This window comes from Artemia franciscana, chromosome 7 (genome assembly GCF_032884065.1).
Source record: "Artemia franciscana chromosome 7, ASM3288406v1, whole genome shotgun sequence".
NCBI lineage: Eukaryota > Metazoa > Arthropoda > Branchiopoda > Anostraca > Artemiidae > Artemia > Artemia franciscana.
In genome coordinates this window covers 9304974-9319031 of record NC_088869.1, presented here as the reverse complement: position 1 = coordinate 9319031, position 14058 = coordinate 9304974, and the positions used below count along the sequence as shown (strand labels likewise).

At 34.3% G+C, this 14058-nt stretch overlaps 1 protein-coding gene across 4 annotated transcripts in view; it reads right to left on the bottom strand.

Annotated features, from left to right (window-relative positions):
• The window catches only part of LOC136028819 (uncharacterized), a 314462-nt gene that overhangs the window by 263258 nt on the left and 37146 nt on the right, over positions 1 to 14058 (bottom strand). For all 4 annotated transcript variants that reach the window (XR_010617883.1, XM_065706736.1, XM_065706737.1 and 1 more), the window contains exon 7: positions 11267 to 11493. Coding sequence is in view for 3 of the 4 variants with exons in the window: in XM_065706736.1 (XP_065562808.1) it covers positions 11267 to 11493 (227 nt within the window). In the remaining variant the exon portion in view is untranslated. The remainder of the gene's footprint in view (positions 1 to 11266; positions 11494 to 14058) is intronic.

Below are 14058 nucleotides of genomic sequence, written 5' to 3'. Positions count from 1 at the left end.
AACAATACATATGAAATAAAGATGAAGGAGAATAATAAAGAAAACAGAGAAACAGGAAAGATGAAGTTGACGAAGACGAAGTCAATAATTATATTTTTATTAATTACTTGTTTCATTTTTATTCTGGTCCTCATCTATGACTGAACGTTTTCCCATTTTTATATTAAATTTAAATATAGTCAATGCATTTTCACTTCAACTCATGAAATTTTCAATTAAAGAGATAGAAAAATCGTATTTTTTATAGAGCAGAATAGCTTTATTTCCACAGCCTTTGTTTTAGAATTTGGCCAAGCTGTTATTGGAGAAGAATTCTTATTTGAATTCTTATTGTTCTAAGAAAGATTTTAAATTATATTTAAGGTTTATGATGCCTGTTCCGATTTCCCATGTTAAATTTCTGGAAGCTTCTATTTCTTTGTACTTCACCACAAGATTAAGATAGAGATACCATTCGATAGCGAAGACTGTGTTCTTGAAAATCTCAATCTTAGATTTTTTTTTAGTTTTCCTTATTTTTTTTTATCTTTAAAAAACCTTGTAAATACTTTTGAAAAGTAGGGTCTCATTAAAAATCTTGTATATCTTTATTTTCGATCAAAATAAAACAATTTACACACCGTTGTATTCAGAACTTCCTGATCTATTTACTTGCGTGGTTAAAATTACAATATTGCTTAAATTTGTCTTAAAAACGCAGTTTAAAGTTCTATAAAAAACAGAAAATTGAGAATATTCAATGAATCCGAGAGGGCGCACAAGTGCTGAATTTGGGTTTATCGTCAGGAGATTCAATGCAGTGGGTGGTTTTGGGGAGAGAACACATATGATTGGGTGTTACTCATCAGAGCTGTAAACTGCCTGTTGATATCTCTGGGTCGTATCTAAATCTAATATTGTAAAGAAGTTTCTTTACATTGTATCTAATATTGTTCTATGAGAAGATAATGGGTAATAAGAAAGCAGCAGCGTTAAATAAAAGGAGAAAGTTGGGACAGTTCCGAAGGCAAGTTAATTTCCTCCTCTATTGTTTTATAATTATGTACGTAGTATAATTTTATTATTCAGTCTATCCTGTTAAAGGTAAATCCAAAAAAAAGATTTTTAGAAAAAGCTTCTTATTCGAATAAACATCCCTTATGTTCCAGGATTCGTTCTTTAGAATAGGAACAAAAAGTTAAACTTAGCGTAAAGAGCAATCCTAAGATAAGGATTTTATTAAACACCAACTTTTGTTTATCTTATATTTTTATGTTGCTCCTTATTTTCAGTTTAAAAAACTACTTTTTTTAATTAATTTCTTGTCATTTTTCCAAATATTGTTAAGAAATTTGCCACCTCTTTTTCAAGGGGCTTCCTTGGAGCACCCCCCCCCCTCGTATTAAAACCCCTATTAGAGAAAGTTCCTACTGTATAAAATTCTCCCCTGTAAATTTTAATAACTATTCTTTTTTGCTACATTCGAGCATTTTGCACAAGAAAATCTTTTTATGTCACAGACTTGTGTATTTCCATAGAATAAGGCTACTTTCTTAAACGGTTAGAAAAGTTTTGCATAGAACAGTGTTATTCATATGAGTACTTACTCTATTGATCATGTGCGTGATTAGTTCGAAAAACTGCTGAGCAATGCCAATGGCAGGCCTAATAAATTATTTTAGATCAATTTAGACCAATTGATAGTTCTTTCAGGCAATTAAATAAAAAAAAAGTTTTTCCAACTGAAAGTAAGGAGCGACATTAAACCTTAAAACCAACAGAAATTACTCCGTATATGAAAGGGACTGTTCCCTCCTAAGCGCCCCACTCTTTACGCTAAAGTTTTTTACTGTTTTAAAAAGTAGAGTTGCGAGAAAGAGAACTTGAAAAAAAACTTAAGCGTAAAGAGCTAGGTGTTGAGGAGGGAACAGCCCCTTTCATATACGGAATAATTTCTGTTCTTTTTAAGTTTTAATGTCGCTCCTTACTTTCAGTTGGAAAAACTTTTTTTTTTATTTAATTGCCTGAAGAGGGGAAAACCCCTTTCATTCACGGAATAGTTTCTGTTCGTTTTAAGTTTTCTTAAAACTTAACCTTACTTGCAGTTAAAAAAAAATGTTTGTTAATTTAATTCGGAATGTTTTTGCATTAATACATGTTTTGACATGGATACTTTTAAAAAAAGGGGTGGGGGCGGCCTAGTTGCCCTCCAATTGTGGTTACTTAAAAATACAACTAGAACTGTTTTTTTTCGAACGTTTTTATTAGTAATAATATACGCAACTTGCGAATTAACTAAATTAACGAACTTCTATTTTGGTATATTTTTATTACGTATATGAGGAGGCTCGCCCAATCTTCAATACCTTTGTCTTAACACTAAAGCTCGAATTTCATCCCAATTCTTGAATAATAACCCCTGAATCACAAAGACCTCGATATAAATAGTAGAAATTACTAAAAATACCTTAAAGAGCAAGTTATTGTGGAGGAGACGAACCCCCTTATATACATAATATTTTCTGTTCGTTTTAAGTTTTAATGCTGCTCCTTAATTCCAGCCGAAAAATTTTTTTTTTATCTATTTTTACCTTATTTTTTTAATAATGCTAGAAAATCCTGCCACCCCTCTCTCTTAATGGAAATTTTATTCCCTCATGATACATTCTTCCTTGGAAAGATCCGACCCACCCCAACCCCACTGTGAAAAATTCCCCTGAAAAGACGGCTGTACCCTTTGCAATAACAATTACTATATGTAAACAATCGTCAAAGTTTGTAACTTGCAGCCTCTCCCCCCTGGGCCTGTGGGGGATTGAGTCGTTCCCAAAGACATAGTTATTAGGTTTTTGAATATGCTTAACAAAATGGCTATCTCAAAATTTTGACCCGTTGACTTTGTGAAACCAATGAGCGGGGAAGGGGGTCTAGGGGCCCTCCGATTTTTTCGGTCACTTAAAAAGGGCTTTTTTCCTTTTTTCCTGGTTTTTTCCTTAGGTGGGATCCTGTTGAGAACCGTCTTCTACTCAAAAGGGAACACAAATATTATTACCAAATACAAGGTCAGCTCAATATCATAGACAAAGAAACTTGCTTTCTAATAGCCTTTGTTGACGAAAATGATCTTGAAATTGTCGAGGTCAAACGTGACATAGAATTTTGGAAAAAGATGTTGCCAAAACTGGACCACTTTTGGGAACATTGCTTACTTCCCGAGCTTATTGACTCAAGACTCGCACGAAATATGGACGTTCGTGAGCTTCCTGAGGTCATAGAAGCTCAATCGAAAATGAAAGAAAAAAAAAAGATGATCTCTGAGAAAAAACGGAAAATTGACGAAATTTAATTCTTGTTTTATGTAAACTTTTGTTTACAGGACTTCTAAACAGACCAAAACATGGTCTTTTTTTCTTTAATTATCCCGAGAACTCTTTTTTTTCTGTCAATTTTGTACAGAGAAATTTTTTTTTTCTTTTCGTTATACAGTTACAGATCGCTTATAACGATTAAAAAACAGCAGATCCAGTTTTCCTTGTACATCTTCCCTTTCAGCTGCAAACCTTTCCCTTTGTATTCTAATCAAGTCATCAATTCCAGTCAATCTTTTGGATAGCCTTTCAATTATGAAACCCGCCGTGTATCCAAAATTATCTATTAGTTCTCTTAGTTCTATTATTAGTTCTATTATTTGATTTATATCTGTGAGTTTGTGTCTGTTAAGTATTTGTATCCCCACCCCCTCTTTTAACATTTATGAAATACAACAACAGTTGTTTCAACTTAAAGTAAAGAGCATCATCAAAACTCTAACAAACAGGAGTTATTACGTATATGGATGCCCCTGCTAAATACCTTACTCTTTACGCTAATGTTTTTCATAACTTTCGAAAGCTTTTGATTCTTAAGCCGCCCGTGTGCTTCAGAAGTAGATCAGGAATGGGGCAAGAAGTCAAACTTTAGATTAAAGAGCAAATTATGAAACAGGTAGCAACCCCCCTCATATACGTAATAGTTTCTATTATTTTTAAGTTTTAATTATGCTCCTTACTTTCAGTTGAAAAAAAACTGTTTTTATATTTAATTTGTGATCGTTTAGATTGTACTTGTATTACAAGAAATAAATTTCTATGAAATTCTTTTAAAAGTAAACGAGATAATAAAAACCAAAAAAACAATAATTCTTATAGAAATAAAACATATGCTCTTTTGTTAACCCTGCTGATATGCTTATTTTATCTCGAGTATTAGGTACAGTCTATTTCTACCGATTCTTCTTATAATTATTCTGGTTATAATTATATATATTTCTACACATTCGCCAGACTCTGTTTAACCCGGTTACATAAGAATGATATTGATCACTTCCCAATCTATGTACGAGTATTCATTAAAAAATAAAATTACATGTGGTAATTCAGTTATTTTGGGAACATTGCTTACTGCCCGAGCTTATTGGCTAAAGACTCGTACAAAATATGGACGTTCGTGAGCTTCCTGAGGTCATAGAAGCTCAATCGAAAATGAAAGCAAAAAAAAGATGATCTCTGTGAAAAAACAGAAAATTGACGAAACTTAATTTTTTGTTTTATGTACTTATGTTTACAGGACTTATAAACAGACCAAAACACGGTCTATTTTTTCTTTTATTATCCTAAGAACTATTCTTTTTTTTCTGGCAGTTTTTACACTTCAGTTTTGTATCTGAAAGTTTTATCCCTTTCTTTTAAATTACGCCTAATAAAAACTAACTCACTTTTTTCTTTCACTCGTCCTCTTGTTTTATTTATTGATATATTTTATTCAACGTTTATTATTAGTATTTGATTAGTATTTTTTTTTTTTGGGGGGGGGGGGTTTGTACGGAGAAAAAATTCAGTTATTTTCGTTATACAACCACGGACCGCTTATAACGATTAAAAAGCGACAGATACAGTGTTGCTCAGCTGCACAATTTTCTCTGCACATTTTCCCCAAGTGCAAACCTTTTTCTTTTTTATTCTAATCGTCATCAACTCCAATCAATCTTTTGCATAGCCTTTCAATTCTGAAACCCACTGTGGTTCCAAAAATTCTCTATTAGTTCTCTATTTTATTATTTTGTTTATATCTGTGAGTTTGTGTCTGATTAGTATTTATTACCCGGGGGGGGGGTATTTAATGTTCATTAACTACAAAAACAGAATTTTCAAAGCAAATTATGAAGGAGGTAGCGAGCCCCCTGATATACGTAATAGTTTCTATTATTTTTAAGTTAATGATGTTTCTTACTTTCAGTTGAAAAAAAAATTTGTATTTAATTTGTGACCGTTTAGATTGTACTTATCACAAGAAATTATAAATTTCTATGAAATTCTTTTAGAGGTAAATAAAAACCAGAAAACAATAATTCTTATAGAAATAAAACATATGCTCTTTTTTTAACCCTGATGTTGTGTTAATTGTATCTCGAGTATTAGGTACAGGTAATTTCTGGGGATTCTTCTTATTTGTTTATTTTGGTATTCATATATAATTATAACCAGAAGAGTTTTATGTCTGCACGCTACTCTAACTCTAGTTAATTCTCCGGACTCTGTTTAACCCGGTTACATAAGAATGATATTAATCACTTCCCAATTTACGTTTGTGTATTCATTTGAAAAAAAATTACGTATGGTAATTTTACATTTGTGCTATAAGGGTTTAAATTTTTCTCGCGGTAAAGTTAATTGAGAAATGTTATTAATTAGTAGAATTCAGATAAGATGCTAGCAATAATTTGGTTAGTTTGATTATTGAGTCTATGTAGGTTGTCCATTTTACTTCTATTTTTACGCATCTGAAATGATAATTTTACACATTTGTTTGATCATTATCAAAGTTGTAATCAAATGTCATTCAGAAGAGTCCATCTAAGCCCCAAGTTATGCCTATTTCTGTTGACGCGGTGTGGAATACAATTTTGCAACTGAAATCGAAGCCTATTGATTTAAATGGGATTAGTAAGATCCCGTGTTTTTTTCTAAGTGATAGTTTTTATTTATTTTCATCTCTTTCTTTTTGTAATTCATTACTCCATTTTTTTTCTTGCTATTTATAATGGGTTAAAAATAAATTATTATTAAGCGCCCTCCAATTTTTTTGGTCAATTAAAAGGAGTACTAGGGTTTTTAATTTTTGTTCAAATGAACCCTCTTTGATTTTTCTGGACCATTGGTCCTATGCGATCAACCCTGGGAAAAAAATATATAAAATAAACACGCATCCGTGATCTTTCTTGTGGCAAAAAAAATCCATATTTCTGCAGATGGAAGCTTGAAATCAATGCAGTATCAGATTCTGGTTTTCTGATACGCTGAATCTGATGTTGTGAATTTCAATAAGACTTCTTGATTTTTCAGTGTTTCCCCTTTTTCAGGAATCAATTGAATTTTCTCAGGCTAATAACTTTTGATGAGTATCAATAAATCGTATTTATTTGAAATCAGCATAAGTCGACTTTTTAATGTATCTATTAATATCAAAATGTCATTTTAGTTTTGATTACTATTTAGCCGAGCACCTCCTTACTTACAGTTCGTTATCATGAACTCTAACCGTTTTCCAACAGCGCATATCTCCACCTAGTGTTTTAATGGTCAATAATTGAAAAAAACGATAAGACAATCTTTTTGCTCTTTGTTTGAATTATAAACTCGCCATGGATCTAAAATTCTCTATTAGCTCTCTTTTATTTATTTATTACAACCATTGAATGTTTATGAGCTGCTGTTTATAATTATTTGTGGCATAAGGTGATAGAGTTTCTATGGGTATCAGTGAATTATATTTGCTTGTTTTTTTTTTAATATTTTCTCCTTATTCTATGATTCGACACAGGAAGTACAATATACACTTTTTGCTTCCAATTTGCTATTTAATACTACTGCTACTAATAACACACTGCAGCACCAAGCCACCCGAGGCCAACACAGCTACGCGTGCTCCTCCTCCAATCTAATCTATTTAAAGCCTCGGTCTTTACACCCTCCCAGGAAGTTCCCATTTCCTTTAAATCTTTATTTATGACATCCTCTCAACCCAGACAAGGACGACCTGCTTTCTGTGTAGCCCCACACGATTGACCAAAAAGGGAAATCTTAGGTAATCTGCCATCCTTCATCCGTAGAACGTGGCCTAGCCATCTCAATCTTTCTTTCATTATAGCCCTAGAAAGTGGGATTGAACTAGATTTTTCGTACAACCTACTGTTTGAAATACAGTCAGTCAGCCGGGTACCCAGAAAAATCCGTAGGCAATTTCTCTGGAGAATATCTAGTAAATTTTCATCTGCTTTTCGGAGCGCCCATGCTTCAGAGCCATATTTACAACTGTCATCACTGTAGCTTCCAATATTCTAATCTTGGTTTGCAGATTTATCTTTTTATTCTTTCAAACTTTTTTTTTAACTGTGAAAAAACACTCGAGCCTTAGCTATTGTACTTTTAACATCTTCACTGCTCCCCCTGCTATTTAATAGACATGAAAAATATTCCATGAGAGGGAGCAGGAATATTATACACTTTATATAAATTTCAGAAGAAAATTTGTATCTTTTTAACTTGTCTCCCAATAGTCATCGGTTCCAATTTTAACAGCCTTTTGATGTTTGTCTTATCAAAAGCCGTCGGGAAACGAACGTTTTCAACAATATCTATCCTTCCCTCTCTTTCTCTTATTGAATTATTATAATTTTTTACTTAATTCTTATTAGTGTTTTACGAGTATTCATATTCTTTCCCCTTTTCAGGACGTAAAGCCTTTATGGATTAGTGAATTATGTTGTGTTGATGATACTTGTAATTTTTTACTGGAAAATATATCTAATATTATTCTAAAATTTGAGAAATAGAAATAGAATCTTTTTTTGTTACTTTCCATTGGCCATTTAGTAAGCAAGAAAAGTCTGCCTATGAATACTGGAAGGGGGAGGGGAGTATTGGAACATATGTAAATTTCCGAGAAGAAATTGTAAGTTTAAGAGAGAAAAAAATCTCTTGCGGTTATTTATCTAAAGACCACTGACAACAATGAAAAAAAGTAACTTAAGTTTTTTTGTAGATTCTTTTTAGCATAAATTATAATCACATTAACCCGTCGGGTTCTTTTCCCGTCGGTAAAAATATAAAATTCACTTGTTATGTCTTTAGCTAAGCTTTAGCTACGAATGAATTTCATTGGTTGATTTAGACCCGCCTTACATTTTAACTTTGACCAATAAGTAAAATGGGGTGAAATTTTAAAAAGTTTGATCAGCACTTCCTAGCGGAATTTATTAGTCTTGTGCAAGAGGAATTAAATACCTTAATACACTATGTCTTTAGGAGACAAAAAAATTCTACGGTAGCATACAAAAGGAAAATCCTACTACTTAACCAAACATTATTAAGGCCGTGATTAAGTGAACTGATGGAACTTGAAAATCCCATGTTAAAATTGAAAATTTATATTTAAAAAGTACTCAAGTCTTCATTGGCGGGAAGATACCGCTTTTAATATCAGGTCGTAGCTTCTTGAAGATGCTACAAAATGTTTGCTAGGATTTTGCTCTATTTCCTCTAATTGCTTAGAAATCTTAGAAAATGTCTCGCTCTTTTTCACAAGTGTACTCTGTGAAGGATATTGCTTTTAGAACAAAATAAATACTATCATGAGCAGAAGACGATAACCTGTAAGATAATTGCAACCATTTTTCGATGTATTTTCCTGTTTTCGGACAGACCCATAGAGTATTTTCAGCTACCTGAAATTTTTACAAGTCGGTTACCAAAAAGAATCGTTTCAGATCACCGACAACACCCCTCGAGACCAGATTGACAAGCTGGTATAAGGAGGTGACAAGCCGCCAAAGGAGGCTGTCTATCAAAACCTTTCACAAGACTTGATAATTGGTGCTATTTAAAGGGTTTTTGACAGTCGACGGTTTCTAGAGTATTGAGAGACAGAAGGCTACCCTAACTTCGATTTTGAACCTCGATGTTTTCAAGTTCACTTAATCACGGCCTTAAACTAAACTTAACAAAAATTACAGGAAATCACCTTTTGTTTGTGCTTATGAACTGGCTAACAAAAGAGCCTATCGAACAACTGGCACCAAAAAAAAAGAGAAAAAAAACTATTGCATATACAGTAGAAAAAAATAGTCTGACCAGGTCCTCAGATATCATAGGCCCCCTTACAACCCTCGGCCAACAAAACTTGTCCTGAAATTTCCAAACGGACTTCCCAGCCATGGGAGGAATCAAAATGCATTAACTAAAGGACACATAAAGTTCTTTATTTGGGTTTATTAGCTTTTACTTTATTAAAGTTACACCTAAAGTACGAGTCATTATCTTTAAATAAAGCCTATTTACTGTACACCAACTCTACTATGAGATGTAATCGCTTGGCTTTAGGCCAAAAAAAGAGAAGAAAAAAACGCATGCTTTCTTGTGAGCATCCAAAAAGCAACTAAGTGATCTGGCTGTAAAAGTACCAACCTTTTGCGGAAACTGTTACCCGTTCAATAGTATCTTTAGCATTACATCCTAGTTTTCACAAAAATTTGAAAGCCCTTAGGTACTGACACCACTCCTATTAAAAGAGTTTCACTATTAAATGTCATGCTTTAGCAACACAGCATAACAACTTATTCGCATACGGAATCAGTTTTTGCAAACATAGTTGTGAGTAGCATAGTTGTATTGAACTAACTGTATGTTAGTGGCATAGCTATAACACGGTTATTTTGGAATTTCGAAGAACTGCAATTAGAAACCAATTATTCTTTCAATTCTTAATAATTAAGTAAGATAACGGCATTAGATCCTTAAGTTGCAAATCGGCAGTGCTGATCTCCGTTTCGTGGCCCTTCAGCCAGGAGGTGCAATGGGGAGGGGGGCCAGCCATGCTGTGCTTTCGCAAACCCTTCCTGCTTACCTTCCCCAGATTTTTCCAGGTACCCATTTAAAGCTGGATTGACTGTGGCTGAGCTTACAGAGTCACGCCACATAACCCAGTCCCAAACCAAATAGCTGGCTATACCAGGGATCGAACCCGTGCCCTTGGACAAAGAATCCTCAAACCAGTGTACCAATCACTTAGCCAGGACGGCTCAATCCTTAATAGTAAGGGGTTATTCAAACTACAGTTAAGGAATTATTTGAGGAGACCGGAAAAATCGACACTACCACGGAAAAACAATCCGGGAACAGAAATAAACGACTCTAAGGATGTACATCCAAGCATATCCCGTGAAGAATCAGGAAAAAGAATTAATAAAAAAAAGCCAGGTTGGAAATACTTAAGCACAGGAGAGTTACGTTGTACCTTCTATTTGCAAAAAATGCAATAGCAAATCCTCGCACGATAAACTTTTTCCCCAAAGGACACTCCCTAACCAGATATCACCCACCTCGGACTGTTTCAGAACCCATTCTTATCTTGTCCCCCACTCATTGCTTTACCTCCAGATACAAAAAAAAACTTTGTCCCCTCCATTACAGATAAAATAGAGCACTAGTTTTCCTTTTATTTTGGACTGGTGATACCCAAGTTTTATGTTCGTTCGCTTGTTTTGTTTTCCTCCCTTTTTATATGTTCTTTTATGAACTTTCTTAATGTATAGATTATTTAATTCTTTTTTAGTTTTATCAGTTTTTATCTTTTTAACTTGCTGACCTTTTGCAGTTTACAATTTTGACTAAGGAATGATTTTTCATATTGATAGTTGTTTTGGCATCGAATGCACGTTTTTAGTAGTCGTGTCTTTCTGACACGATGATTTTTTTTTTTTTTCTCCAAAATTCCAATTCAGCCCTTCAGGGCTTGTGATGGATATTTTTTTGAAATTGATATCTTATCGATGAAATCAATATAAAAGAACAAACTAGAGCAATTCACTTTTCATTTATATTTGAAAGTTGACTCCTCTTCCAGATGCCACGCTTGAACGCCATGGTACAACAATTAACCAGCATTCGAAAACAGTATCGGCGTATGTAGTTGTGAGTGGCATTCTCCCAAACAGGAGTCGCCCTTGCATAGTTGAAGGCAATAAGACAATATAAGAGCAATTGGAAAAAATTAGAGCAATTCACCTTTCTTTTATATTTAAAAGTTGACTCCTCTCCCAGATGCCACGCTTTAACGCCATGGTACAACAATTAACCAACATGTCAAAAAAAGTGTAGTTGTGAGTGGCATTCTCCCAAATAGAAGTCGCCCTTACATAGTTGAAGGCAATAAGACAATATTAGAGAAATTAGAAAAAATTAGAGCAATTCACCTTTCTTTTATATTTAAAAGTTGACTCCTCTCCCAAATGCCACGCTTTAACGCCATGGTACAACAATTAACCAGCATTCTGAAGCAGTGTCTGCGTATATAGTTGTGAGTGGCATTCTCCCAAATAGGAGTCGCCCTTACATAGTTGAAGGCAATGAGAGAATAACGAACTGCAGCTTGCCATTGCTGGCTATCCGTTAGGGTACGTCCATGATCATGAATGGCTTTCTGAAAATGTAAATAACTAGAGGCAGGGAAGCAGATATACGAGTCGATAAGGAAAACCAAGTGGATTAAAAATAGTTATAAATAAATAAAAAAAAAATATGAATATAAATATTCCAACCGAAATGAAACTTATTAATTAGAACCAGGCTTGAGCCACCCCCCAAAATATAAAAAGAACTTTCAGTTATTGAATGGCTTGAAAAAAAAACTACAGTCCTCCAACGAGCCGTTCACCATAATATTTTATTAATCTTAAATCAAAGATAATACAATAAAATAAATACATTTCATTGTTGTTTTATTTATAACGAAGTAGGCAGGAGGGTGGGGTGGATGTGGCCTTCGCACGAATATTAGAGCAATTTCGTCCACAAAAAATACTTTGTAGTAACTGTGTGTTTTGTCCTCCGAATCATGTTTTGAACTACTATAACCTATTTAGCAGAGGTCTTCCATTTATCTCCAGTAGCAGAACTAATAACAACGAACGGTCATGGACAGCACAAGCAAAATTGGGATATTCAGTTTTAATATTCAACATTGATTTCCAATAGACTTGTTCCATCTATTTCCATTAAAGAAAAACCCCTTCTAACGTTTAAGGCCTTCGCCTTCAAATTTGAGTTTCAGGCGAAGCTAAATATTGAAATCGCACGAATCAAATCTTGGAAATGGCAGATTCATTCCATCATTTTATTTAATTACTTAAGTTCTTATAATAATTAACGCACCTCTAGTTACAGTCACGCACAATTTGTAGTAGGTTTTCGCCCAAAAACTAAATGAGGTTTCTAGGACGAGGGAACTTGGTAACGAGGCACAGCCGAATCCCCGAAGCCACTGTCCAGTGGCATTTAGTTAAAAGCAGGAAGCGAGGGATACCTCGAAACACATAGAGGTGCGAATACGGCAATGACCACAGCTGCGGTTATTGCCACATTGATGCGGCTGTTCATCTCACGCTATTTAGCTAATTAACTATTCAGGCTAATTGCTATTTAGACAAATACACTAGCTATACTATGCTATATTAAATATAGTTAAATAAATGCTGCTTAGAGATTTCATTAAAAAAAACTCTTTTTGAACAAATAGTAGGTTTTATAATAATAAAAAAATTAAAATAATAAAAAATAAAACAAATTAGTCTGCAGATATACAGTTTCTGGAGTTAAGGGCACCAAATAATAAAAGAAAGAAAGAAATTTGGGTGAAAATCAGCAAGAAACGAGAGCTAATAGCTCATATGGCACTTGTGACGAGGCCGGAAGAGCCAAGAGCTCATATTATATGAGCTCTAGCAAAATTCTGAGAATCAATAGATCAATTTAAAAGGAAAATCAGAGGCTTAATGCCGGCCGGGATTTAAAATAAGAGCTCTGAGTCACGAGGTTTTTCTAAAAATCAAAATTCATTAAGAGCCGATCACCCACTCGTAAGTTAAAGATACATAAATTTTTCTTATTTTTCCTCTCCCTTCAGCCCCCCAGATGGTCGAATCGGGGAAAACAACTTTATCAAGTCAATTTGTGCAGTTCCCTGACACGCCTACCAATTTTCATCGTCCTAGCACGTCCAGAAGCACCAAACTTGCCAAAGCACTGAACCCCACCTCCTAACTCCCCCAAAGAAAGCGGATACCGGTTACGTCAATGACGTATCTACGACATTTATAAGCGTTTTCCAAGATTTCCGATTTCCCCTTTCAACTCCCCCCAGTGTCAACATATCTGGTCGGGATTTGAAATAAGAGCTCTGAGACACGAGTTCCTAGTAAATATCAAATTTCATTGGGATCCGGTCACCCGTTCTTAAGTTAAAATACGTAAATTTTTCTAATTTTTCCAAATTAACAACCCCAGCTCCCCCAAAGAGAACAGATCCGTAATTCTGCCCATCAAGTTTCATCCCGATCTCCCCACTCTAAGCGTTTTCCAAGATTTCCGGTTTCCAAGATATCTGTTCCCCCCCGCCCTCCAACCCTCTATGTCCCCGGATCAGATTATATTTGAAAATGCAGCATCTGAGACATAAGATACTTCTATATATCAAGTTTCATTAAGATCCGATCACCCATTCGTAAGACACCTCGATTTTCACGTTTTCCAAGAATTCCGGTTTACCCCTCCAATTACCTTGTCACCGGATCTGGTCGGGATTTAAGATAAGAGTTCTAAAGCAAAAGATTCTTCTAGATTTTAGCTTCCCCCCCTCAATTCCCCCAATGTCACTGGATCCAGTCGGTATTTAAATTAAGAGCTCTGAGACATGATATCCTTCCAAATATCAAATTTCATTAAGATCCGATCACTCCTTCGTAAGTTAAGAATACTTCATTTTTCTAATTTTTCAGAATTTGCGATCGCTATATGTCACTTGGTTAATACCAAGAGCCATAAAAAGCTAAAAACATGTGACACCACACAGTTTGAGAGGGTGTAGGTTTTACAATAATAATAAAAAAAAATCAACAGCAAATAATAATAAAAAAAAATTCTGTGTGTATATATGCAGTTTTTGGAGTTGTGGGAACCAAATAATAAAAAAAGAAACTTGTGCGAAAAT